At 48.1% G+C, this 25,782-nt stretch overlaps 2 protein-coding genes and 1 pseudogene across 2 annotated transcripts; 2 read left to right on the top strand and 1 right to left on the bottom strand.

Moving 5' to 3' along the window:
* Positions 1–13,747: 13,747 nt before the first annotated feature.
* On the bottom strand, positions 13,748–14,916 carry LOC100838540 (annotated as a pseudogene).
* A 2,697-nt stretch (positions 14,917–17,613) lies between these two features.
* Positions 17,614–22,066, top strand: LOC100821585 (dentin sialophosphoprotein). The gene is made up of 2 exons (XM_003563719.4): positions 17,614–17,857; positions 20,319–22,066. The coding sequence occupies exon 2, from the start codon at positions 20,327–20,329 to the stop codon at positions 21,707–21,709; it is 1,383 nt and encodes a 460-aa protein (XP_003563767.1). The 5' UTR covers positions 17,614–17,857; positions 20,319–20,326; the 3' UTR covers positions 21,710–22,066.
* A 1,322-nt stretch (positions 22,067–23,388) lies between these two features.
* Positions 23,389–24,532, top strand: LOC100821901. Its single transcript, XM_003563720.3, has one exon. The coding sequence runs from the start codon at positions 23,510–23,512 to the stop codon at positions 24,185–24,187; it is 678 nt and encodes a 225-aa protein (XP_003563768.1). The 5' UTR covers positions 23,389–23,509; the 3' UTR covers positions 24,188–24,532.
* The last annotated feature ends 1,250 nt before the right edge of the window (positions 24,533–25,782 follow it).

The raw sequence follows: 25,782 nt of genomic DNA on the forward strand, positions 1-25,782 counted from the left end.
CATCTGCCGTGACACCACCATTACAGTTGGCGCCCACCGTGGGGCCAGCAGTGGCGCTGGCTAGAGTCTTCATCTGGACGGGAAGCTTTCTCGCCACCGGAGAGCGCGTGCTCTCCGGTTTGGTCCAGAGATTCGGCTCTCTGGGCTTCATCGACAACAACGCGGGCTGCTTCAACGACGCACCGCTTCCCTGCGCGGGCTACTTTGTCAACCTCGGCATGCACGAGGTTTATGTTGCTACTGACAGCCCTTGCAGGTACCCAGAGCAGGTGGTGGTGGCCGAAGACCCCCCTGCCATCCGCACAGTTCGTGGCCGGCATGTCGACTGTCCCGCTGACCGTGTGGAGGTCATGGTGACGGCTCATGGTGCTGATGCTGGAAGGGACGCTGCGGGAAGTGGCGCGGTCCCAACCAAATCTGGCAGAACGGTGAAACTCCCCTTGGAGAAGCCGAAAACATCGCCGCTCAAGCCGGCATGTCGGCCCTGCCGCTGAAACCGACCCAGCTCCAGGCCTCCATCGAACGGCTGACCGCACCGGTGGTGTCGAACGCTAACCCGGCCCAGCTGCAGGCGGAGTTGGAGTTGGAGCGACAAAAACTGCTGAAGGAAGCTGTTGACATCGCTCACGCTCAGCAACAACTGGATATTTCACTCCGTGAGTATAACCAACCCCATGGTCTTAGTTCTACTGCGTTACTAACCCTAGCCGAGTTGGGGAGGTGCGTAACCGTGGCAAGAACTTGAATGCCGAGATGACTAGAGATGACAGGGGTGTGCCAGCAGTGTCGGCAAGTTACGCCTCGGCGCTAAAGCCGAAATACAATACCCCTGTCAAGAATCTCAGAGCTGATGAGGCTGCGGCCGAAGAGCTGCCGAATCTTACAGGAGAGGCACTCCGACAGCAGCAGCTGCGCGTGAAAGAGCTGCTCCGCACAGCTAATGAGCAGAATGAGGCATACATGAGAATGCACGGCAAGCCCGGTGCATCTCAGGTTATTCACTCGGTAGCGGATGCCGGAGGCCGAGTTGACAAGCAAGCGTCTTCGCCTGGTGGCAAGCGAGACAAAAGTGTCAATTCTGGCCGGGATAAGCAGCTGGAGCGTTATGACCCAGCCCTGGCTAAGAAACAGATGGTCAGAAGGGTTGATGACAGCCAGCGTGGCCTACGTCCCGGCGACAATCGCCGAGACCAGCAAGAACGTTACTTGTTTGATCATGGACACCGACCTCGGAGTCCGGCACCAAATACTGCTGCAGGTCAGCAGGGTGTCGGGCGCAACCCCCAGTATCGAGGTGAAGATCGCCGGTATGACCGTTACGATGACGGATACTCGGCAATGGGTGACGAGGGTTATATCAGGCGAGAGCATGATAATCTCGGCCCACTCAGAGCCCGAGTTGGGAACAGGCAAGTGTCGCCCCTGGATGCCCGACATCGACTTGACAGAATTTGTCTGAGCTTCTGGAGGAGCAAGGCCCTCCGGGACCGTGCTATTTTGCGTATCGGATCATGAGGGAGAGACCAGCCCCGGGTTTCCAGCTGCCCAGGGGTACGAGAACATATGACGGCAGTACTAAGCTGGAAGATTGGCTGGAAGACTATGTCACTGCAATAAGTGTGGCAGGCGGCAACCGCAGATGGGCGGTACGTTATGTACCCCAGATGCTGGTATTGTCGGCAAGGATATGGCTGAACAATTTGCCGGAAGGCAGCATCAATTGCTAGATAGACTTTGAAAAAGCTTTCGTCAGCAATTTCACTAGCACTTACAAGAGGCCAAATCGCCCTCAGCAGTTGTCCATGTGCAAGCAAAGAGACAACGAGACTGACCGGGATTACCTGACAAGATGGAACAATCTCCGCAATTCTTGTGAAGGGATAGTGGAATCGCAAGCCATAGCGTGGTTTGCCCAAGATGTCGGCACGGCAGTATGTTGTGGCAAAAGTTGCAAAGAGAGATGCCGGCTACCCTATCTGAGATGATCCAGATCGCCGACATGTATGCGCTTGGCGATCCGACTCAGCCATCATTAATGCCGGCAGAACCGCAAAGGGAGCAGCCGACATACAATCATGCCGGGGCATTCCGGAGGAACGATCATCAAGATCACCGCAACAAGAGAAGGGATGACAGGCTAGATTACCGATATGGGCCAACCCATGTCGCCGCTATTCAGGATCAACCTGATGCCGGCTCCAGCCAGCGTCAGAAAACAGGAAATCAACAGTGGGTCAACAAGGGAGAACAAAAGAAGCCCTGGCAAGATAAGCCGAACTATACGTTCGAAGTGATGCTGGATCAGCCTTGCCGTTTCCACACGACTAACCCCAACAAGCCGGCGAATCACACAATGCGGCAATGCGGCTGGATGCAGCAGGCCGAGAAGGGCGAGGCAAGTCGGTTACCCCCTCCTTCACCGCTCACAGGTGCTAACGCACAGATCCAGGGACCCACTCAGGAAAACAATGCTATCAACCAGGTGGAAGACAAAGATATCCCGGGATATGCCGGAAGAAATGAGTACAAGGAGCATCACCAAAGCTACATGATCTTCATCACTGAGCCAACTGACAAGCAAAGTCAGCGCAGGCGAGAGATGGAAGTCAATGCTGTTATGCCGGCTGTTCCAAAGTTCATGTACTGGTCGGAGCAGGAGATCAACTGGAACCGGGCAGACCATCCTAAAGTTAAGCCCAACCTTGGTGGATACGCTCTGGTGGTCGACCCGACACTCATCGGGCCCAACATTAACGTCAAGTTCACTTGGGTTCTCATTGATAATGGGAGCAGCATAAATATCCTGTACCGAGACACGTTGAACTCGGCATTACCGATAACATGCTTGAGCCTAGCCGGACTACCTTTCACGGTATTGTGCCGGGAGTGTCCTGTGCCCCGGTAGGCAAGATCCAAGTCGACGTCTTATTCGGCACCAGGGAGAACTGTCGGACCGAGAACCTAGTGTTTGAGGTGGTGGACCTTAGCAGTCCCTACCATGCGCTGCTTGGTAGACCGGCACTCGCCAAGTTCATGGCTACTACTCACATTGGCTATCTGAAGATGAAGATGCCGGGACCAAATGGTTCCATAACCATCACTGGCAACTACAAACGCTCAATGGAGTGCGCAACGGTCGGATCTGCTTTGGCCGAGTCACTGGTCATCGTTGGCGAGAAGAAGAAGCTACAAGAAGCGGTTGCGATGGCTCAGGCGGCACAAATTAGCCTGCCGGCTATGACCAATCTTCATGAAAGTGTGGCTTTTCAAGCAGCCAAAGAGACAAAGAAGGTACAGGTTGACAGCGAGTTTTCAGACCGCACCATCATCATTGGTGCCGGCCTGGGTGAAAAATAGGAAGGCGAGCTCACCAGCTTCCTCTGTGAGAATCGGGACATCTTCGCATGGTCAAATCAAAACCTTCCGGGTGTGCCCAGGGAGTTGCCTGAGCACTCATTACATGTCAGACCAAACGCAAGACCAGTGAAGCAGCCCCTTCGACGCTTCGCCAACGACAGAAGGAAAGTCATATCGGAAGATGTATCCCGGCTTCTAACTGCCGGTTTCATCATGGAAGTGTTGCATCCCGATTGGCTGGCAAACCCAGTCATGGTTGAGAAGAAGAAAGACGACCCAACTGCTGCCAAGGTATGGCGCATGTGTATCGACTACACCAGCCTAAACAAGGCATGTCCCAAAGATCCTTTTCCATTACCTCGGATTGATCAAGTGATCGATTCTACAGTCGGGTGTGAGTTGCTGTCTTTTGTAGACGCGTACTCTGGTTTTCACCAGATACCACTAAACCCTAATGATCAAATAAAGACGTCATTTATCATCCCGTTCGGGCCTTATTGCTATCGTACTATGCCGTTTGGTTTGAGAAATGCAGGGGCTACTTATCAAAGATGCATGCAGAAATGCTTGCACGGCCAATTCGGCAAAAATATGCAGGTATATGTCGACGATGTCGTCATAAAAACCAAGGAAAGCGCCACGCTTCTGGATGATATCCGGGAAACATTCGCAAATATGAGGAGATTCCGGATGAAGCTGAACCCGGCCAAATGCACATTCGATGTGCCGGTAGGCAAGTTGCTTGGATTCCTGGTATCAAGCCGAGGTATCGAAACAAATCGCGTGAAAATTGCCGCCATAGAAAGAATGAAGCTACCGAAATGCCTTAAAGATGTGCAAAAATTCACTGGATGCTTAGCATCACTAAGTCGCTTCGTTAGTCGGCTGGGTGAAAAGGCAATGCCCTTATACCAGCAGATGAAGAAAACCGACAAATTTGTGTGGACGCAACAGGCGGACGTGGCTTTTCAAGAGCTGAAGAAGATGATTGCTACGGCACCAATATTAGCCTCGCCAATGGAGAAGGAGCCAATGCTGTTATACATAGCAGCAACGAACCGAGTCGTTAGTGTCGTCACCGTGGTGGAAAGAGATGAAAACGGCAAATCGCTGCAAAGGCCGGTATATTACTTGAGCGAAGTGTTGTCGTCGTCTAAGCAGAATTACCCCCATTACCAGAAAATGGCATATGGCATGTATATGGCGGCAAAGAAGCTGAAGCATTACTTTGAGGCACATCAGATCCGAGTTATATGCAAGGCGGCCGTCTCGGAAATCATGATTAACAAAAACGCGAGCGGTCGGGTCGTAAAGTGGGCTGTCGAGTTAGCACCCTATGCGTTGCAGTACGACAGACGGGATGCCGTGAAATCTCAGGCTTTGGCGGATTTCTTGATGGATTAGGCCGAGATGGAGTATGAACCACCGCCCCCGAAAACTAACTACTGGAAAATGCATTTTGACGGCTCTAAGATGAAAAGTGGGCTTGGTGCCGACATAGTTCTGACCTCGCCAAAGCACAACCAACTTAAGTACGTATTGCAAATTCACTTCGCAGCATCCAACAATGTTGCCGAGTATGAGACACTTGTGCACTGACTGAAAATGGCAAAGGAAATTGGAGTCCGCCGCATTCAATGCTTTGGTGATTCCAATCTGGTAGTCTAGCAAGATTCCGGCAATGGGGATGCATTGGATGCCAATATGGCGCTATACCATTTCCATGTTCAGAAGATCAGTGGCCACTTCGAAGGGTGCGAGTTTCACCATATACCACGGGCGGAGAACGAAGTAGCCGACACATTGTCGAAACTCGGCTCAACACAACAGGCCATTCCGCCTGGTGTGGCATTAGAGCATTTACGCAAACCATCCATCAAGCCATCACCAGAATCGGAGTCGATATTTATCCCGGCGAGCTCAGAAGCTGACGTCACCCCCATGGACATTGACAGTGGCAACGGTTCCAGTAACCCGAGGACTGAGCGCCTTAACTCGACAGAAGCAATGGCAATTGAGCCAATGGAGATAGACGTACCGGATGATCCGATTTTCACCACTCGTCCTGTGCCGGCTTGGGCGCAACCGATAATGTCTTACCTCAAAGATGGGAGTCTCCCGGAAGAGAAAGTGTCGGCAAGACAAATTCAGAGAAGGGCGAACACGTACACCATCATCAATGGCGAGCTATACAAGAAGAGTGTCACAAATGTCCTGCAGCGATGCGTTGAGCCGGAAGAAGGGCAAGAAATACTCCGAGATATTCATCAGGGAGAGTGCGGCCATCATGCGTCTTCACGAACGCAAGCGGGCAAGGCATTCCGACATGGTTTCTACTGGCCAGGTGCACTACAGGAAGCAGAAGACCTAGTCAGGAAGTGTAACGGCTGCCAGAGATATGCCAGCAAGATTCATATGCCGACATCCGAACTCAAGACTATTCCAATCACTTAGCCGTTTGTGGTTTGGTGTTTGGATATGGTGGGACCTTTCAAGCAGGCGCGAGGAGGCATGACGCATATCTTGGTTATGGTTGACAAGTTCACCAAGTGGATAGAGGTAAAGCCGATCCGAAAGTGTGACGGCAAGACCGCAGTGACATTCCTGAAGGACATCATCTTGAGATATGGGTACCCACATAGTGTCATCACGGATAATGGAACGAACTTCGCAGAGGGACCTTTCGTGCGATTTTGTGCGGAAAAGAAAATCCGACTGGATATCGCTTCCGTAGCACATCCTCAATCCAATGGACAAGTTGAAAGAGCAAACGGGGTTTTAGCCGGCATAAAACCTCGGCTAATTGAACCATTGGAACGTACTCTGGGATGCTAGCTGGACGAACTCCCGGCTGTGCTATAGAGTCTCAGGACGACTCCCAATCGCTCCACAGGTTACACGCCATTTTTCCTCGTATACGGGGCGGAAGCTGTCCTACCAGCCGAGATTGAACATGACTCTCCACGAGTGACCATGTATACGGAAGCCGAGGTAAAAGAGGCCCGAGAAAATGATGTCGACCTGCTCAAAGAAGCACGGGAATTGGCTCTATCTCGGTCGGCTATCTATCAACAGCACCTAAGGCGTTATAACAGCCGAAAAGTCAACCCGCGGGTATTCCGGGAAGGGGACCTCGTTCTCCGACTTGTGCAGCGCATAGCCGGCATGCACAAGCTGTCACCCCCATGGGAAGTACCTTTCATTGTGAGCAAAGCGCTTCACAATGATTCCTACTATCTTATAGATGCACAAGATCCCAAGGCGAACAGGATGGACCGGTCAGGCGAGGAGACTAAGAGGCCATGGAATGTAGCTTTGCTTCGTCCGTTCTATACTTGAGAGATGAGTATTTGTATCGTTTTCTCTTTATGTTGAATGTTTTAAGACAATGAAATTATCCGCCGGGTTCTTAAAAGGAACTCGGGGACTCCCATGTCATTTAAATGTTGTATCACAATTATCTTGCGTATGTCGGCGTGGCTTAGTTGTGTAATCTTATGTCGGTTTAGTAGTGTGTCAGTATTGAAAATCCCCTCTATGACTTCGCTGCTGTCCGCAACCCGGCTTCATGGCAAGCTAGAAATGGGTACGAGATAACTAAACACATGAAAAGCGATTGCGGAAACAAGCAAAAAAGCGATCAGGGATGCGCATTGTCTTAACCCGGCATTTCTTTCCTAACTCAGATATTGCCAAGCGAATTCGTCGAGGTTATTTTTTCCACAAGGGTAGTTTTATGACTTTGCGATTCATACGTCGAACACCGATAAGGCAGACAAAAGAACCGAGGTCATAAAATTTTACTAAAAGGAAAAATGGACTCGGGGATTCGGTCGGGAATTCGATAAGCAAAAGACTTATATAAATTAAAAATATGATGTCTTACAAACAAAAGTATATTATCCCGGTTACATATGCATCCGGCATCCCGAGGATTTGATAATTCTAAAGATCTTTTTTCCGGCATAGCTAAGAAGAAACAGAGGGGTTGTTGGCGCCGGAACTCGGAGCATCCGTTGCGGTGGAGGCCGACTCGACGACAATCTCCTCGTCCACTGCCTCTTCTTCATCTCCGTCGGTCATCTTGGCCTCAGCTTAGGATGTTGGGCCCTCCACAAACGTATGCACGTCAGCATACTGGATGAAGGAGTAAGCCCGCTCTTGGCGCTTGGCGATCAGCTCCGGGTCCGAGAGGTAGGGGGAACCGGCACGCATTGACTGCAGCACGTCGAGGTTGATGTCGTCGTACCAAGACAGTACGAACGACAAGGCCTCATTGGCACCGACACGCGCGGCCGATTCCCGCCACTCGTTGAGGCAATCCTCCACCTCCAGCAGGCGCATTGCCAATTCTGGGATGCCGGTCGGAGCCTCTTCTCCCGGCCATAGAGCCCGGAAGGCCCGGAAGCCGGCGTTCAACATGTTAACCCCAAACGACTTTAGAGGCTTTACCCGACTAGCAATGCTAACCAAATAATCCACTAAGTCGTATTCAAAGGGGGTTGTCCCGGCTGGATCCCTCTTCCTGCGCGCCTTGAGCACGGCAGCTTGGGCGGTCTCGATCGATTGTGGAAAGAATTCTGACAAAAGCACAGAAGATAGTAATGAGTCTCGGCATCCTCTTACTATTACTCGGACAAGTGATCAGATGGAGAAATTTGTGTCAGGGCCACTTACTGGTCAGCATGGTGTCGATCTTGACGAGCTCATGCCGGACAACCTTAAACAGCCGGGTCTTCTCGGCATCCTCTTTCTCGGCGGCAATGGCGTGGGTCTCAATCTCAGCGACCAGACCCTTGCACTTTTGCACCTCGCTCTCCAGACGGATCCTCTCATCAGCCTGGGTAGAGAGGGCCGAGGTGAGTTCACCCACCTCGGTCTTATGCGCCTCCGCTTGCGCTGCGATTTGCACCTGCAGCCGAGCGACGTCCTCCCGGTGCTGTTCTGCTAGCCGAGTCTTCTCATCTGTTTGGCAGACATGCATTACAAAGGCTAGAGTTTAAGTTGGACGAAACCCAAAACAGGGAGGAAATGATACCTTGGACTTCGGTGACACGCTTCAGGAGCTCCACCACTTGGGCGTTGTCCCTGGCTATGAACAAGAGCGCATATTAGCTTTCGCAGCACATTGATACTCGGACAAAGATTTTATGACAGTAAAATATACTTACCCTGGCTCTCGCGATCAGCTTTCAAAGCCTCGTGCTCTGCCTCCAACTTCTTGAACTTTGCTAGCAAAGTATTGAAAGTAGCGGTGCGCTTGTTCATGCAGGACTGCAAAGCGATAATTCACCGGTAAGTCTAGTGCAGTAAGAAGTCGACAATTACAAGCTTCAAGCCGACTATTCTAAACCCGGTCTAAATCTTGGGGAATAAGTGTTTGAAGTTTCTAAAGCTTCAGGCCGACTATTCTAAACCCGGCCTGAATCTCGGGGAATAAGTGTTTGAAGTTTCTAAAGCTTCAGGCCGACTATTCTAAACCCGGCCTGAATCTCGGGGAATAAGTGTTTGAAGTTTCTAAGTGTTGCAGAGTGTTTGAAGTTTTAAGGGGATAAGCTTCAGGCCGACTAATTCTTACTCGCCCTAAACCTCGGGGACTAGGAGTATGGATACTATACTGGAATTAAAAGTAAAATCTTTTAAGGAATTCTTCGTACCTCTGCAGATCGGCTGGCCTCAAACAAGGCCACCCTTGCTTGGTACATTCGAGTAGCCACCGATTCTGGAGTCGCTGCAGGTGGAGGTCCCACCTGGGGGCTTTGCCGCGCCGACTGGAGGGTGCTGGAGGTCATCTCATAGTTGTCGCGCTGTTCCAGTCCGTCACGAACTGGCCCAGCGACCCCCAGCTGTGCCCACTGGCCGTCCTGAGGGGAACTCCTTGGTGCCTTCGGGAAGGTTGCGGGCCAGAAGAATCCGGAGGTGCTGATCCTACCGGGTTAGCAGAGCTCTTAGCCTTCTTGGCTTTTGCAGAAGCAAGCTGAGCGGCTTGCGGCTGCGGTGGCGACGATGGGGCTGTTGGAGTCGGTCGCGGCCCTTGGGGTTCTTGGGGCCCCGTTGCCGGCTGCTGCGCAGTCTCCGTGGCTTGTGGCTCCGTCAATGTCTCGGTTGCCGCCGAGGAAGGAGCAGTCCCAGCAGTTGAGGTCCCGGCTGTGGATATCCCGGCTGAGGCGACGTTTGACGCATCGACGCTCGGGCCGACATCTTGGACGGAGGATGTCGGATCCACGGCAGTCTCGATCTCACCCGTGGCTTGGGTCGCAGCCTCGGCACGGGAGATGGAGCCGCCGGAATCTGAGACGCGATACACGTCTGAGATTGCGTGGCCGTCAGAGCCGCCCTACAAAAATAAATGTTAGTCGTTATCATGACAATAAAGAAGAAAACCGGCGTCAAGGATTGAAACAGTATTGGCCTGACCCAGCGATCAGGGGATTAGGTTTGGGTCCACGTGCCGCAGTTTTCTTCCGCTTCACGTTCTGCGGAAGATCTTTTTCGGCGGCGCGCTTCGAGACTACGCGTTTCTCATGGACCGGCGCCGCAGCGGCAGCCGGGTCCGATGCCTCAGCAGCAGGCTCGCCCGAGTCGGCTATTTCTGGTATAGAGCAGGAATAAGTATTTTGGTGACGAATACTATAAGGACTGCGAGAAAATGTTGGAGACCCTTACATTCGACACGACGAGGGCCAGCATGGGCAATCAGCATAAAATCCTCGGAGTCCGGATCCTCGGCGTCAATGGACCTGCGCGGGGCCGCGAAGCGTTTGTCCGGGGAATTCCCGTCTTCGTTACGCTGAAGAGAGAACCTCTGCATAGAGAAATCAGGTTGAGCCGAGATAAGCCTTCGTCAGGTAAATGCCAGCATAACCATGTGTCGAATAGGAACAGGAGTTAAATGAGAACAAAAACTTACCGGAGGAGCGCAGCGATCCCGACTGTATGCCGGCATGCCCCATGTCCATCGGTCCGACATGCTCGTCTTGGCGATCGCCTTGACCCGGCGCCGGACTTCAGCATGAGTGAGCTTGAAAGTTGACACTCTGTCCGGGTCAAACTGGCCGCCATAAAAGCACATCTTGTGTACTCGGCGCTGGAGCGGACATAGACGCCGGTATACGAAGGTGGCCAACAACTCGTCAGCCGTCATCCCGTTATCCTTGAGTTCGAGGATGCCGGCGTGGATCTCGTTGACCTCCGGGAGGATTTCCTTCGGATCGTATGTCCAGTTCCTCTTCTCCTCCGGGGGGCCGACTTCGAATCCCGGTAAGTTGATTCTGTCGGTGTCGGAGGTGTTCTTAACGTAAAAAAAGGTCTTGAGCCACTTTTTACAGGACTAAAGACCCTGAATCCGAGGAAAGGCTGAACCTCGACGAGGTATAACGGTGGCGGCGCCGCATTGGGTCATCGGCTTAGCGGCGCCGGGATTCTCCTTGTCGGGAAGAACCTGGGGCCGGAACATGAAGTATCTGGCCCACAGGTCAATGGAAGGCCAGAGGCCGAGATAGCCCTCGCAACAGGTGACGAATGCCGAGAGAGTAAGGATGGCATTCGCCGGAAGGTGGTGCGGCTGCAGGCCGGAAAAATCTAGGAAGTTCCTAAGAAAATCGCTAGCCGGAAGAGCAAAACCGCGTTCGAAGTGAGCAAGGAAAACGACATGCTCACCAAGCTCTGGAGTCGGCACGGTATCGTTGCCGGGAATCCGGCATTCGACGTCCTCCAGAATCCGTCGAGAGCGGCGGAGCCACTCGATGTCCGCCGGAGTGACATCGGAGCCCTCCCAGCCGGCTCGCTCCGAACCGGTCCTCTCCTCAACCTGCTGAGCAGCAGGGTCGACGACGGGGTTGCGGGAAGAAGAGGCCATGATTTGGGAGTAGGTCTAGGGTTTGTGTTTTCGGTGAGGAAGGCGCTTGCGCGAGGCTCGGGCAAGCAAAGAAGTGCGGCGGAGACCCAAGCGAGTGCGAGCGAACTTGTGGCGGCGAGCTCGGTGGCGGAGAGCAAGAAACCGCAGCGGCAGAGAAGCTCGGAGCTAGCTACGGCGGCGGAGTGCGCAGAGAGCAGAAGAGCAAAGGAAGGCGAAGAAGACGAAGAGTGCGAAGGGTTTTTTACCCTCGCCCTCCCCCTTCTATTTATACCTCTGTGACCAACGGGAAGGATGCGCACGACTTGGGGGCAGTTATTCCCATCAAAGCGCATACGCTTGGTTACCGCGCGGCATGGGACAGAGAATCCCGTCGGATCCGGGAGGATAAGTGTCCGCGTGGAACTGAAATTCCCCTCTTAATGGCTCTGTGGCTTTGCTGTCCGATGGAACGGTGTGCTCGCCTCAAAAAGCGCACCGACAGTAAATCGGATCTTATCCTTAGTTTAGAGGAGTGCAGAGTCCAAGTCACAGGTGGCATTAATGTCGGCGAAAGGAAGTTCCCAACTGTCGGCCACGGAAGAGAAAAGAATCTCGGTCAAGGGCTGATTAGGCAGGCCAACTCAGTATGTCGGGTTAAGTTGATCTCGGCTAACGGAACTCGGGGTTGTCTCGGCATCCTCTTCGGCTGAACCCTTGTAGGCTTTGGTGGTTTGTCTATGGGAAACTGTCGTGGCCCGACATTCTTCCCTGCCGGACCGCAACATCTTCGGGGACTAGTGTCGGGGGGATGACCCTAGGTAGGGTCATGGAGGCAAAGCCGGCATGGTTATGTATGCCGGCATCATAAAGTCAAACTAACACTAAGCCGGCATCCTGGATGTAAGCCGGCATGACTATATTGCCTTATGAGCTTGCAGGATAAGGACGAGCACCTTGATCTCGGCTCACGCCTAGATCTCTCAACGGTCTTATCCTGACCACGCGGCAGAGGGTAAAGCAGCGTCATCATTATCGTGGAAAAGGCAGTCGCCGCTTACGTACCGGTGCCGGGCGACTGCACAAAAGAAGCACCGAAAGAGAATCTCTGACGGAAGCCGGCAGAGGATAGCGGTACTTGCTGCGGGGTGCCAAGGAAAAGTAAAGTTGTCTTGTCCCCTACGGTGCCACGCGGAGGGTACCAAGCCACGTGCCCAGTGGGGCCCAAGGAAGGTGACGTTAGGACTCGGCTCAGATGTCAGTGTGACATGGACGGCTTATAAATAGAACCTTACCCCTCTGTAGAAAGGCACGGAGCACTTAGGCATCTATGGTTTCCCCTTCTTATTCTTCCTCAAGAATACAACTCAAGGAGCGACATTGTAGAGCTTGTCTATCTCGGCTAATACAATAAAGCAGGAGTAGAAGTCTTCCCTTGGTAAGAGGGCTCCGAACTTGGGTAAATTTGGGTGTTTTTGAGCAACTTGTGCGTGTTTCCCTTCACGTCCTCCCTCCTCCTGTTTCTCCTTCGTCCATCGGCCCCAAGTTAAACCATTCTATGGCATCTGCCGTGACACCACCGTGACAATGTCTCATCGTTGTCACACATGATTTCTTATGAACAAATGACTCCAACTTCATGATAGTTTACCATCAATGAAGCTCTTATTGTAACGGCCGAGCATAGCATTGTTGTCACGTTAATTAGATCGTAATACTCCCTTCATTTTATAAAACAGCTAATATACTTCCTCCGACGCATATTACTTGTCGCAGATTTAGTACGAGGTTGTACTAAATTAGTGACAAGTAATTTCGGCTGGAGGGAGTATTATTTTTTCCCAGTTTGTTCTTTTCGAGCAAGCCCAGCGTGGGCACGCTACAAGATTTCCAAGCGAAGGGGTGCTAAGAAAGGAAATCTTCTCCAGCGTGCTAGACTCGGTTAAGGGGTCCACAGAACGAATAAAAAAAATCCCGTCTCGCTCATTCCTCTCCCGCGAAATCCCTAATCGCCCCCAATCCTCTCCCGCGAAAATTTCCGATCTTCCCAAACCTTCTCCAGGGATCTCCTCTCTTCGTCTTCAACCACATCGGCGAGACAGCCCCTGCCGGTGCTTCCACCTCCAGCAGCTTCTCTGTTTCCATGGGGCGAGGCGCGCGGCGGTCTGGCCGGAGATGCGGCGAGGCGGATGGACTCGACCGCCCGGACGAGGAGGATGCTATCCGCTGAAGCCTGAAGGTACTGCTGCAGTTTTATTTTTTGTGCGTCCAAACATTACTTGCTTCTCAGAGAGGATGCGTTGTTGATATCAAATGAATTTGATCACTCTACAAGTTAGATGGAACATGTGTATGCTAGGTAGAGGTGCATGAACTCGTGGTTTCACTGAACATGTGATAGTCTTTGAGGCTGAAAATGTTAACAAAGGATACATTGGATTTCATGCCAAATTAAAACATTACAGGCTCATAAAGGATACATCAGATTCCATGCCAAATTAAAACATTACAGGTTAATAAAGGATACAACAAGTTTCACTAATAAAAACATAAATTCTAGGCATCATCGTCTCCAAACTTTTTCCATATGTGCTCTACTAAGTCATCTTTCAGTCCACGATGCATTGTTCGATCACGTATTTCGGTGTCTGTTTGAAGTACCCTAGAAAATTCTTGAATTGGTCCATGACCGTATCCTATTAATGGCATGAGGTCGCTGCCGTCGTCGTAATCCAAGTCATGCCGAACTTGATAGTCATCTCTCTCATCCTCAACTATCATGTTGTGAATAATCACACATGCATACATGATATCTGCTAGTGCTGCTCTATCCCACAATCGTGCCGGGCCACGTATAATGGCAAACCTTCGCTGCAGAACTCCAAATGCTATTTCCACATCTTTTCTTGCTGATTCTTGATGCTATGCAAATCTCTTATCTTTATCACACTGGGCAGGGGGATTGTTTTGACTAGTGTAGCCCACTCTGGATAAATACCATTTGCAAGATAGTAGCCCTTCTTGTACACATTTCCATGGACTGTAAACTCTACTTGAGGAGCTCTTCCTTGCAATAATTGTGTGAACAAAGTTGACTGATTTAAAACATTAATGTCATTGTTAGACCCTGCCACACCAAAATATGAATGCCAAATCCAAAGATCATGCGAGGCAACAGCTTCGAGCATAATGGTGGATGATCCAATATCACCATGAGTAAATTGTCCCTTCCAAGCAGTTGGGCATCTTTCCCACTCCCAATGCATACAATCTAGACTTCCTAACATGCCAGGGAAACCACGATTCTCTCCAACATGAAGTAAGTGTCTAGTGTCTTCAGTAGTGGGCCTTCTTAGATATTCTTCACCAAAATTCTTCCTAACCCCTCTTGCGAACTTGGTCAAGCACTCAATCGCTGTGCTTGCACCAATTCTCAGATTTTCATCTAGACTATCAGCAGGGCAGCCATAGGCTAGCAGACGCATGGCTGCAGTGCATTTTTGCTGTGGCGAATGACCAGGCTTTCCAAATGCATCAAACCTTTGGCAAAAATAAGGGGACCACTCACTAAGGGTCTGTAAAATGCGAAGAAATACATGCTTCCTCATACGATACCTTCGGCAGAATTGCTTGTCCGTGTAAACTGGGTTGTCGTCGAAGTAGTCCGCCATCAAGCAGATGTGTCCAGCTTCACGGTTTATGTTTATGTGCCGTCGAGGTTGAGCTGCGGCTTCATTTTGTTGTGCCAAGGCCTGAGCTAAAATCTCAGCCTGAAGTGGGTCATTGATGAAGTACCAAACAATCTCATATACATATGCAGCAATGGTGCTATCTTCTGAGTTCTCAGACTCAGAATCCGTATGTGTCGAATCTGAATGTGTAGCCATTGTTGTGTGGAAGTTGAGTACAAAGGAGAAGAGATAAGTAGATGTCTTGATGAAAGAGGAGAAGAGAGGAGTAGAGTTCTGAATGAATGAGTTGTGCATATATGTATGCAAGTTCCAACAGCTAGTGTTTTTTTTATCATTCTTTTCCAACGGCTAGTTTCTGAATGAATGAGTTGTGCATATATTTTGTTCAGCTATCTTCATATCTAACAAGTATTTATTTTTCTTTAAATAACAGGAAGGATAACATGAAGGATACACCAATTGATACATATGTCTTGATTACACTAGTAGGTAAGAACCCAGCTCCTTATTACATTAAAATAACATGAAGGCTAACATAAAGGATGCATTTCACAACTGATACATAATGAACTAAAGTAACATAATATTGCTAAATAAGATTGCATCCTAGGAAATTAATCCAACTCCTTGCACAAACTCTCCACCATCTCTTCATGTCGCTGCAGTTGTGCATCGTTGAATCCTGAAGTGTCAACTTTCATGAGCTCCATATACGTGTTTAATTTATCAACCTTCGTCTTTTCTTTTTTTGCTTTAGCCATTTCTTTTTTTGCTTCAGCCATTTCTTTGTCTGCCACTGCCTTCGTTGTTGTTGCTTCAGCCCATTTTTCCGGTGCTACTGCTTTGCGGCCATCCTCATTTCATATATGAAATGACATAAAATCTGGAATGTCCTTTCCTTTTCCTTTTCCTTTTGATTTTGCTTTCATTTTCCTTGCCTCCTTTGCAACTTTTGTTCCTTGAGGTCTTGAGGTCGTGGTTCACGAACTGGATTTGGATCTTCACTGTCCTGAGTCGAGGATGACGTGTAGGCACCAGTTGCATCTAACTTGTGTCTCTTCCCTCCCAAGTTCTCTTCAATGTACAGATTACACCATTTGGGCTCTTCCTTCACTACTCTCCACCAATACTCCAAAGCAAATGGTCTCTTCACTTTTGCTGCATTTAAATACATGGCCCTTATTTTCTCCATGAGTCCCTCCTCTGATTAACCACTGGCATACACATTTTTTGTCTTAATGTAGCATGCATGGAAGAGACAAACCAATGGGGTAGTCTTGCTCCAGTGATTCTTGCATTGGGCAGAAGTTCTTCTTTCATTTGATGGGCTATTCTTGTTGTACTCCTCTACTACTTGCTTGCAATAACGATCAGACTTCTTTCCATTGCCTTCAATTGAAACTGAATTTTTAATCCAAGAGTTGATCAATCGCTCATTCTCCTTTTTTGTCCAATTGGTGCGACCTCTTCTTTGTTCTTCATCTGGATTGCTATCTTTGCTTTCTTCATTCTCCACCTCATGATGTGTATTTTGTGCAGCAGACATCGGAGAGGTGGAATCGACCGGCAACGATGAAAGGCCGGCTCTGTAAGCTCCAAAGAAGGTGCCAGATTCAACCGGCGATGTTGAGAAGTCTGCTCCGTAAGCTCCAAAGAAGGCGCCGAAATCGACCGGTGACGATGAATGCCCAGGTTGACCTCCTCCATAGGTAAGATGTGTGTGTGGCCTGAAATTGGTTTGGTATGGAGCTTGTATGTTTCTTAGGTTGTATGCATGGTGGATGCCCTGGTGCTGACCAAAGGAGTTGATGCTTGGATGATGAGGATGCATGTTGGATGGATATTGAGAGGATGAGAGTAAGTTCATGGCAGCAGCTTGGACGTGTTGATGGTATAGGCTAGTTTGATTTTCTGTATCTGCACTTGGAATTCTAGAGTTGAGCATGCTTGTAAAATTTGGTTGTCAATTGGGCTCCATTTTTTGGATGTGCTGAATCTGAAATTCTGAATCTTGTATGTGTGCATATATATTGAAAAGGAAGCAAGCCAGCCAACGGTTAGCTAGCAGCAACGGCATTTTGTTTTGAATGCAGCCGGTGAGCCCAACTGCCTAACTATTCTAGGCCTCACAAAAGTCAAACCAAAGTTGGAACCGGATCAAGTAGTAAAACCGGTGTCTCAGATTTTTTCTTAGCTAGCAATGCTCCGTGGCTAGGATCGGTGCTAGTAGCACTTTTTGTCTGTTAGCATTGCTTGTTGACCAACGCTGTGCTTGGTCTTACATAGCTCATTTCACATTGATTCTCGCTCCCGTCCAATAACGGTCCACACTTATCTAGTCATAAATCAATTTGGTTGATCAGACATCAGAAACGAGAGTTCATCTTGACTGTATATGAACTGTTTTATGAAATGGATGGAACATCAGCTAACCTAACCAGAGAGATACCGATGGGTATTTAACATGATCATAATTAATTGTGTCGTGTTTGGATCCGTTAGCTACCGTAATTAATTGTGTCGAAGCAATGCCGCAAGCCGACGGGTACACTAATGAATGACCAATGGAATAATTGTCATGTGGACATTCCAACGAACAAAAGACGACGCCGGCCCCTCCACGCAGTCACGTGCCCAACCAGGAGCACAAACCACGGCGATTTAACGGAATCACGAGTACTACCACTCTCTCCTCCTCTGCAAGTAATCACAGCACTGGCACCGCCCAACGAAAAGAAAGTAAAAATAAGAAAAACGAAAGTGAAAAACTAGCATGCGCGGAGGATCACACGCACGCACGCCCCCACTGGTTCCTAGATCCAACCACTCACCCAGCCCACCCCATCAACGCCAGTTCAACCACCCGTCGCATCTTCCTCTTCGCTCTCGCTCTCTCCACTCCGGCCCGCCTCCTCTCGCTGCCGTCGGACGCGGAGTCGGTGCAACTGGTGTCTTCCTCTGCAGCCCATCTCAGGTCAGGCCCTCCTCCTCCTCCAGCATCTCTGTGCACCAATGCCGCACCGCCGGCCTCGAGAATCGTCTGGGGTGTCCCTCCACCGCGCGCGTAGCCCCGACCTTGTGCTCTTTTACTAGTACTGGTGCGGTTCGAGTGGTGCGGCACTCGATCTTGTCGCTTTCCCCTTTGGTCCGTTCATAATAATGCTTAATTAGATGGATGCGTATGCTGTTCCCAATGATGAGTGAGTTAACAACGTTCATGGTTTTGTACAGTAGATTTGTTTTGATCGAAATCTATCTGAGGGTTACCTTGTTTAGCGTTCATGTGATGTAAGTAGAAATTGGGATGGATGGGTCCGGATGGGTGTGCACCCTGCAGCCCACAAATCAAGCCGCAAAAGGAGCATAAAAGGGCGAAATAGCATGGCCCTTCCTGTTGAAACTGATGCGTCAAAGTAGCAGCTTCCTATTTTGGGAATATTCCGTTGTTCTGGTGCATAGCATACTAGTACTAGTGACAGCCCTGCTTTCGACAGGACACCAGCTTAGGATCCTTATCCTCTTAGCTGCTAGACTTAGATCATGGATGCAGTAGCTTGATACTTGCTGGTGTGGAGTATCACACTGTTATGAACAAACTACAGGATGCACTGATTTTGCCGAAATTATAAAGAGGCATGGTTGATTGGGACAAGGAACAGATGAACTGTAAAGAATTTGGGGAGGACTAGACAAGGAGAGGTTACAAGGGGAACTTGCAGAGAGTAGTGGAGAGAGAAGAAGGCCAATTTGATCAACCCAGGCCACACCACAATTGCCTGTATTAATTTCTCGAGCTCCATTCCATTACACATTCACATACTGGAATGGTCCATTTGGCCCATATGCTTGGGGACTGTATGACACTAGCAAACATACCAATTGCATTATGTGTTCCATTCTATATGTCATACAGTCCCCAAGCATATGGGCCAAATGGTATGTTTGCTTGTGCCAGAGACCCCTTAGCTTTGTTGTTGGTTGTAGGCTTGTAGCTTGAAGAAAGGGGAAAGATGAACTGCATTTTATTTTTCTGCCTCCTTACAGTACATAATTTATACTGTTGTCTCAGACCACAAATTGGATCTTAGGGACCAAATTTTCTAATGGGCTTCATGGTGTTGTGTTTCACGTTTTTAAATTTTTGTGCATCACTTGCTGCACAATAAAACAACTGTGGCGCATCATATGCTTTCTGTTACGACTTATGATGGTGTCTAATGGGGGAATATTCCCAGATCCAAATGTGGTGAATGCATCAACCTTCTGCTAAGTTCTCACCCCCCCCCCCCCCCATGCTCTTTACCAGATATTTTTTAGTGAATATTTCACAAATTAGCTTTTCGGTTCTATTATTATGGTTGGGGCCTGTTTCTGGGAATGGGCATCGTTTTGCTCTTTGGTTCTTCAGAAAAGGGATAGTCTTTCTTTCGCAATTATAGAATTTTGCTTTCGAATTTATTGTCATGCCTATTTCCTCAGTGTCACCATGATAATATGGAGTATACCCTAGGAACTACTACGAGGTTCTATGAAAATGTCACCAATTGCCATGGTTAGGCCCAACAATTATCATTCCAAAGATAATGCTATTATGATATTCTTAAGTTAGACAAATCTGCGACTAGTTCATGATCTAAACACCTGGCCCCAGGCCTCAGCTATTAGGACCAGACATGCACTTGTTTCCAAGTGCATCCATCTTTCCAATTTTGTATTCTGAACTAATTCTCTCTGCAAACCGCTTTCTGATACAACCATTATTCTTCGCTCCTATTCCGCATCAGTTTTTTCTTTTCTTAAGCACTTCAGAGATGCTGCCATGCAGGAATGTCGTTAGGGGATAAACCACACTGTTGTTAGTGTAGGAGATAAGGCGATCTACTTGTCGGTGGCAAAATATGAAGGTGGATTTCTATCCACCATGGGCCATAATAAGGTCTTTGTTTAGCATTATCGTGGCTGGGAGAAAGAGATTGGTTGTATGAAGATAGTAGATGTACTTTATGTTATATTTGTGTCATAGTTGTAACTTGTATTGCTTTTGGTTCTATCAGTTGTGGAATGATAGGGTTGTTATAACAAGCGTGTCCAATCTGATAATTTTGGATCAGTATACACTTTCCACAAAAGCACCTGTAATATTTGTGTACTACAGATGTGGAGTATGTAAGCACCTCTGGCATGTGTTATACTCCTTCCGACCCATATTACTTGTCGAAATATTACATGTATCTCGACGCTTTTTAAACATAGATACATCCATATTTGGGCAAATTTGAGACAAGTAATATATAGGTCGGAGGGAGTACTATTTTTGAATGACTACACTTAATGTTGTGTACTATATATGTCTTTAGTGGGCAATTTAATATCTTGCTATACTGAAAATGGAACTAAATAACTCACACCTGACATTTTTTAATGATTTTATGCAGTTCTAAACATGCTTCATCATTCAAATAGCCGCCACCAGAGGAACAGAGGGTCAAGGATCAAAACATTAGTCCAGGTCATCTTACTTGTAGGTGTCGCTGTTTGGCTTGTGTATCAGGTGAAGCATTCCTATGACAAGAAAAGTGAGTACTTCAATGATACTGAAGATCAGCTCGCCCATGATGATAGAAGCATGTTCCAGGGAAGGAAAGAAAGAGTCGGCAGTTATGGCGATGGTAATGTGGAAAAGACTGTAGAGGATACTGATGTAAGAAGCAAACCAGAGGAAGTGAAGAGTGGAGAAACTGTGTTCGACAAAGACAATTCTGACTCTCATGAAGATGATGCAAGAAACTTAGATAGGCCAGAAGCTGAGGAACGGCAAACCAGTGGTGCAGATGGTAATGCAGAAGCACATAGTGGCGATGAAGACACGACAACTGGTCACTCTGCAGCAAGCAAGCATGACGATGAATCCAACTCATCTGATTCTGAGAGTGAAGTCTATTCAACTGGAGATGATGTGCCTCAAAACAACAATGCCCAAGAGGAAATTGCTGCTGAGGCAAATGGGACATCCCATGAAGAAGTCGCTCAAAGTGATGGATCCACTAATGGAGATCAGATCAATGCAAGCAGTAATGGATCAGATGGACAGCAAGCTGAGAAAAAGGAGGCCACGGAGTTTCAAGCTGACTCTGAATCTCTTTCTGATGGTGCCAAGGCTGGAGCAAGTGATGAGCATGCCAGTGAGACTCTTCCAGATGAAACAGGCAACATACCATCGGTTCATAATGAAAATCCCCAAAATGGTGCAAGTGAAAACCAAGGTGATGCAGCTTCCGTTACATCTGATCCTTATGAGCATAGCAATGGTGATACTGTTCATATAGAGATTGGATCTGAACATGAAGGTGCGACAACATCATCTGGGACTGCATCTGGTGACGCTGAGAAGGGTAATTCTGTGGAGTCCAACCCATCTGATAGCATATCTGTAGAAGAAAAGGCTGGGGTTGCATCTGGTGGCGATGAGAAGGGACTACACATGGGTACATCCAACGAGGCGTCAAGCACCAAAGAAGCAAACTCTGAGGAAGGCGTTGCTGTTGTAACAGAAGTTTCCATTGACCCAGCTGCAAATATGCAGACAGAGAACTCTCAGGGAGCATCCGCTGCTGAAGTAGCAAATGGTTCTTCGGAAGAGATGAAGCCTGTGGAGAACCAGACTAATGGAGCTACAAAATCATCCACCAATGGTGAACAGAATGATATCAAGATTGAAATCAACATATCAACCAATGATGATCATCAAGGTGGTGATGGCAGTTCTGGGTCAAACAGCTTAAATGGCAGCGGTCCTGAACAAACTGGCAAAAGCGAAACCCAGTGATAGCAACAAAACGCATATGAACATTGTATACGGGATTGTTCACGGACATGAAGAGAAGCTACTGCACATAGAAGATTGATTGTTCAGATTGATGTTACATCCTTTAGTCTACCTCTTAATACAAGTGCGCCAATTGTTCAGACTACGTGAGCCATTCTCTGAAAGATGGTTTGCATGCATTTTTCTTGTCAAGTTGCTATGTCAACCATGTGGCTTTGGCTGTTAGATATTTTAATCTCTGCAAGGTAACTGTCCATTCCTTCGTTAGGCTAGCGATATCAGTTCTGTGCAACTGTGAGCAAAACACAAACACTTCGCTGCCGCTTGTTCCAGCATATAATTTTTGTGCATCTTATACGCTTCGTCGCCTTACGTCGTATGGTACTCAGTAAAATACTCTGCATCTAAACATGCTCTAATTAATTGCATCTGGAGATTCAGCATTCAGGGTTCGGTTCTTGTTCGTTTTTATCGTTGCATAAGCTGCAAGTTGTACCGCTATAATTACTACGAAAGTATTATTGTGGTTCCATTTAACCATTTACAATTAGGAAGGGGCAACGATACTAGATGTCACCGATGACGTAAACTCAAACTAACTACCTAGGCCGACTTTGCATAGCATCTACAGTGCCCTGCTGCTTTAGGCAACCTAGTTTGTGTATTTCGTGGCTGTCGCCTCGCGACGTCCATCAGTTTTCTGATCGATGTGGAGAGGTGGACGAGAGCATGATCTGATTGGGTGGCCTGGATACGGTTAACATGTGACCCGTAGACTTTGCGCACTCATTGCTAATGCTAGCTCATCCAAGTTGATTCGGAGAAAATGACAAGAGAAGGCTGCTGATAAGGTTATGCATGTATGTTATGATAAGTTGATAGCTTTTCTGGAAAGGGGGACGATTGTTAGCTGATCGCTTATCACTGGCTCTCTTGTTCGCTCTGCTTTTTCATGAAGTTTCCAACAAGTTGTTGCAGCTCGAGAGTTCTCGAAATGTTCCGTAGCTTCCATTTGGAATTACAGGTTCCAGACTGCCACTAAGACATATGGTAGTAGCATGTGACTACTGGTATGCCAGCCAGCCACCGAAAACCTTAGGTTCTGGCTTCCATTTAGGTCTGTTCGTTAATTTGTCTGTGTTATTCAGTCCACAATTTCACATTTCTCATCCCTATGACAACACGATGGAAATTGCATGGTCATCTTTGTGTAGCTCAAAATTTGCTTGATATTTGTAAACTTTTTAGCATATATACACAATATTAATGAATCGCAAGAACTGAGACAAAGGTCACAAGAGCTTATCAGCCACAACAAGGCAAAGTCGAAGCTAAACCGCACGGCAATTGGCTGCGCTTCACAATCACCTTTTGCACATCCTGGCAATCTTCAGAGACCCTGCTTGCTTTGATGTTGTCATCCCTCAAACACAGCATCACGTGCATAAGATCGTGAGCCTATCGCTGCGTCGACCACTTGACACGCAAAGGTACCATCACTCTAGCACATTTCAATCAAATCTTTAAGTGCACCATCTGGGCACCACAAGTTACATTCATCAAGTTGCACACCACCTTTTTTGACACATTTTGTGGCCAGTACTAGCATGCACGCATGAACCGTAGCTTTCACTTGGCTCAAACTCAGCTAGCCGATCGAAAACCTCTATAAATAGCCATGCATTCCGAAGCTCCTTAACATACAACCATCACTTCGTAAGCAGCTAGATCACAACTGAGACGCGCAGCACATCGGCAAGTAACAGCAAGAGGCAGCTAGAGAGATCGATCGATCCGATTATGGCACCCAACACAGAGGCGTGCGCTATCGCCATGGCCATGGCGGCGCCGTTCATCGCGATGGTGAGCAACAACATGAGCACAACCACCGGCAACGTCGAGAAGCGGCGCAGGACCTCGTCCGAGCATGCCCTCCAGCGCACGGTCTCCGACGTCTCCTACGAGCTCCACCACCACGGCGGCGGTGGCAAGGAGGAGGACGAGGAGGCCGAGAAGCAGAAGCAGCTGCTCCTCCACCCGGTGATCCCGGAGGTGGAGGACGCCAAGTGCGAGTGCTGCGGCATGTCGGAGGAGTGCACGCCGGAGTACATCCGCGGCGTGCGCGGCCGCTTCTCGGGGCGGTGGGTCTGCGGGCTGTGCGCCGAGGCCGTGACGGAGGAAGCCGAGAAGAGCGGCGGCTCGCGGGAGGAGGCGCTCAGGGCGCACATGGGCGTGTGCAAGAGGTTCAACGGCTTCGGGAGGACGCACCCCGTGCTGTTCCAGGCCGAGGCCATGAGGGAGATCCTGAGGAAGCGGTCCAAGCTCGGCCCCAGGTCCAGGTCCAGCATCAATCCCCGGGAGGTCAGGGAAAGCGCTGCGGCCAAGGCGAAGGCGGGCGGTGGCGTCGGCGGCATCGCTCGCAGCTCAAGCTGCATGCCGTTCATCACCGACGAGTTCAACGGGGTGTCCATCAACTAGACAGAGAGGCACAGGAGCCGGGGAATTCTCAGAGTTGTTTCGTTTACTAACTTTGAGCATGACATCAAGATGCCATAACGCCTGCTTGATGCATGTTTTTGGGCTTGGGGTGCATAAGTTACACGCCTTTTAAGGTGTTTTTTTGTTGCTCCTCTACCTTATCTAGAAGCAATTCAGCAGCGTTCTGGGTATAACTTGTAGTCAACCAGTCACTCATGTTCTGTTTTTCAGGGTGAAGTCTGTCTAGGATTTGGTGGACGGACAACCCTTACTTTGGTGTTGTTAAGTACTTCCGTTTGAGCATTAATATCAGCCCTGTCTTCAATTGATTATTGGGACTCTTGATTATTCCATCCAAAGTCGCGTGCATGGACCATGCTATATTACTAACTGACTAGTATATGGTTGATCATCATGTCTGGATTAACTAATTTGAGTTCTATATTCAAAATGGTTGCTACCTCCGTCCCACTATACGAGGCACACACCTATATCATCAATTTAACAAAATGTAAATAACATGATTAAACATCTATTTGAGTTTCTATATTCAAAATGGTTGCTACCTCTGTCCCACTATATGAGCCACACACATATTCCTATATCATCAATTTAACAAAATGTAAATAACATGATTAAACATCTATATCATAAAAAAAAGTTCTTTCAATGACGAATCTAATGATGTACTTTTAATACAATATAATACATATTTAATTAATCAAACTGATGATCTAAAAATACATGTGTGACTCATATAGAGGGACGGAGGGAGTAAGAAGGATTTAGTAGAAGATGGATTAGGAAGCAGACTTAATATTTCTATATATAAAGTTCAAGAAGTTATGGACAACCTAAGATTCTTGTGGAATGTATAACAACTTTTCAATTAAAAGATTGAGCTTCATTCTGAAAAGCAAAAAATAAATAATTCATTGAATCAACTAGAAGAAGTAGATATAAGGACTATTTAAAAATAGAGGAAAATAAATTGCGTATGGAATGCATAAAAAAGGACAGACTTCTCCTCCAAACAATTCAAGCTAAAATTGACTATTGTTGATATCCAATTGGAACTGTCGACCTCAAACCATTAATTGTTGTCACAGAGAATTACCACTTGGTCCTAGTTTTTATTAAGTACTTTCTAGTTACAGTTTCATAACATACATATAGAACTAACATTGTATAGAGTAAAGTACACTTAAAGTCAGTGGCATGCCTAGGATTTTTTTCGTTGAGTGGTCACACTTACAAAGTTTTTTGTAATATCAATATATATAAGTCTCACAAGATTATAAGTTCAAAATTAGTGAAATTACATTAGGGATAGGTTTTCCTTTTCGACCCTTAGGGTGAGTGGGTTGCTTGTAGCGAGATAGAGAGTCCCTTTGTCTTCTGGACACTTTGGCGTTGCTACCGCTAGACGGTGTTGTATCGGCCTCTTGGCCGCCTTCTATAAACGATGATGTAACCGCTTGGTTGCATTCTAGAAAGAAAAATACAAATAGGTCAAAGATGCAATGACCTTACGCCTTTGTTTTTGGCATGAAAATTACATTACAAATTTGGCAAGTTAAGTATCATGTGTGCAG

The sequence above is a fragment of the Brachypodium distachyon genome, chromosome 1 (genome assembly GCF_000005505.3).
Source record: "Brachypodium distachyon strain Bd21 chromosome 1, Brachypodium_distachyon_v3.0, whole genome shotgun sequence".
NCBI classification, from domain to species: Eukaryota; Viridiplantae; Streptophyta; class Magnoliopsida; order Poales; family Poaceae; genus Brachypodium; species Brachypodium distachyon.

What these genes read in the sequence shown, in the direction of transcription:
- LOC100821585 (XM_003563719.4), top strand. Translation starts at nt 20,327, where the DNA reads ATGCTTCATCATTCAAATAGCCGCCACCAGAGGAACAGAGGGTCAAGG.
- LOC100821901 (XM_003563720.3), top strand. Translation starts at nt 23,510, where the DNA reads ATGGCACCCAACACAGAGGCGTGCGCTATCGCCATGGCCATGGCGGCG.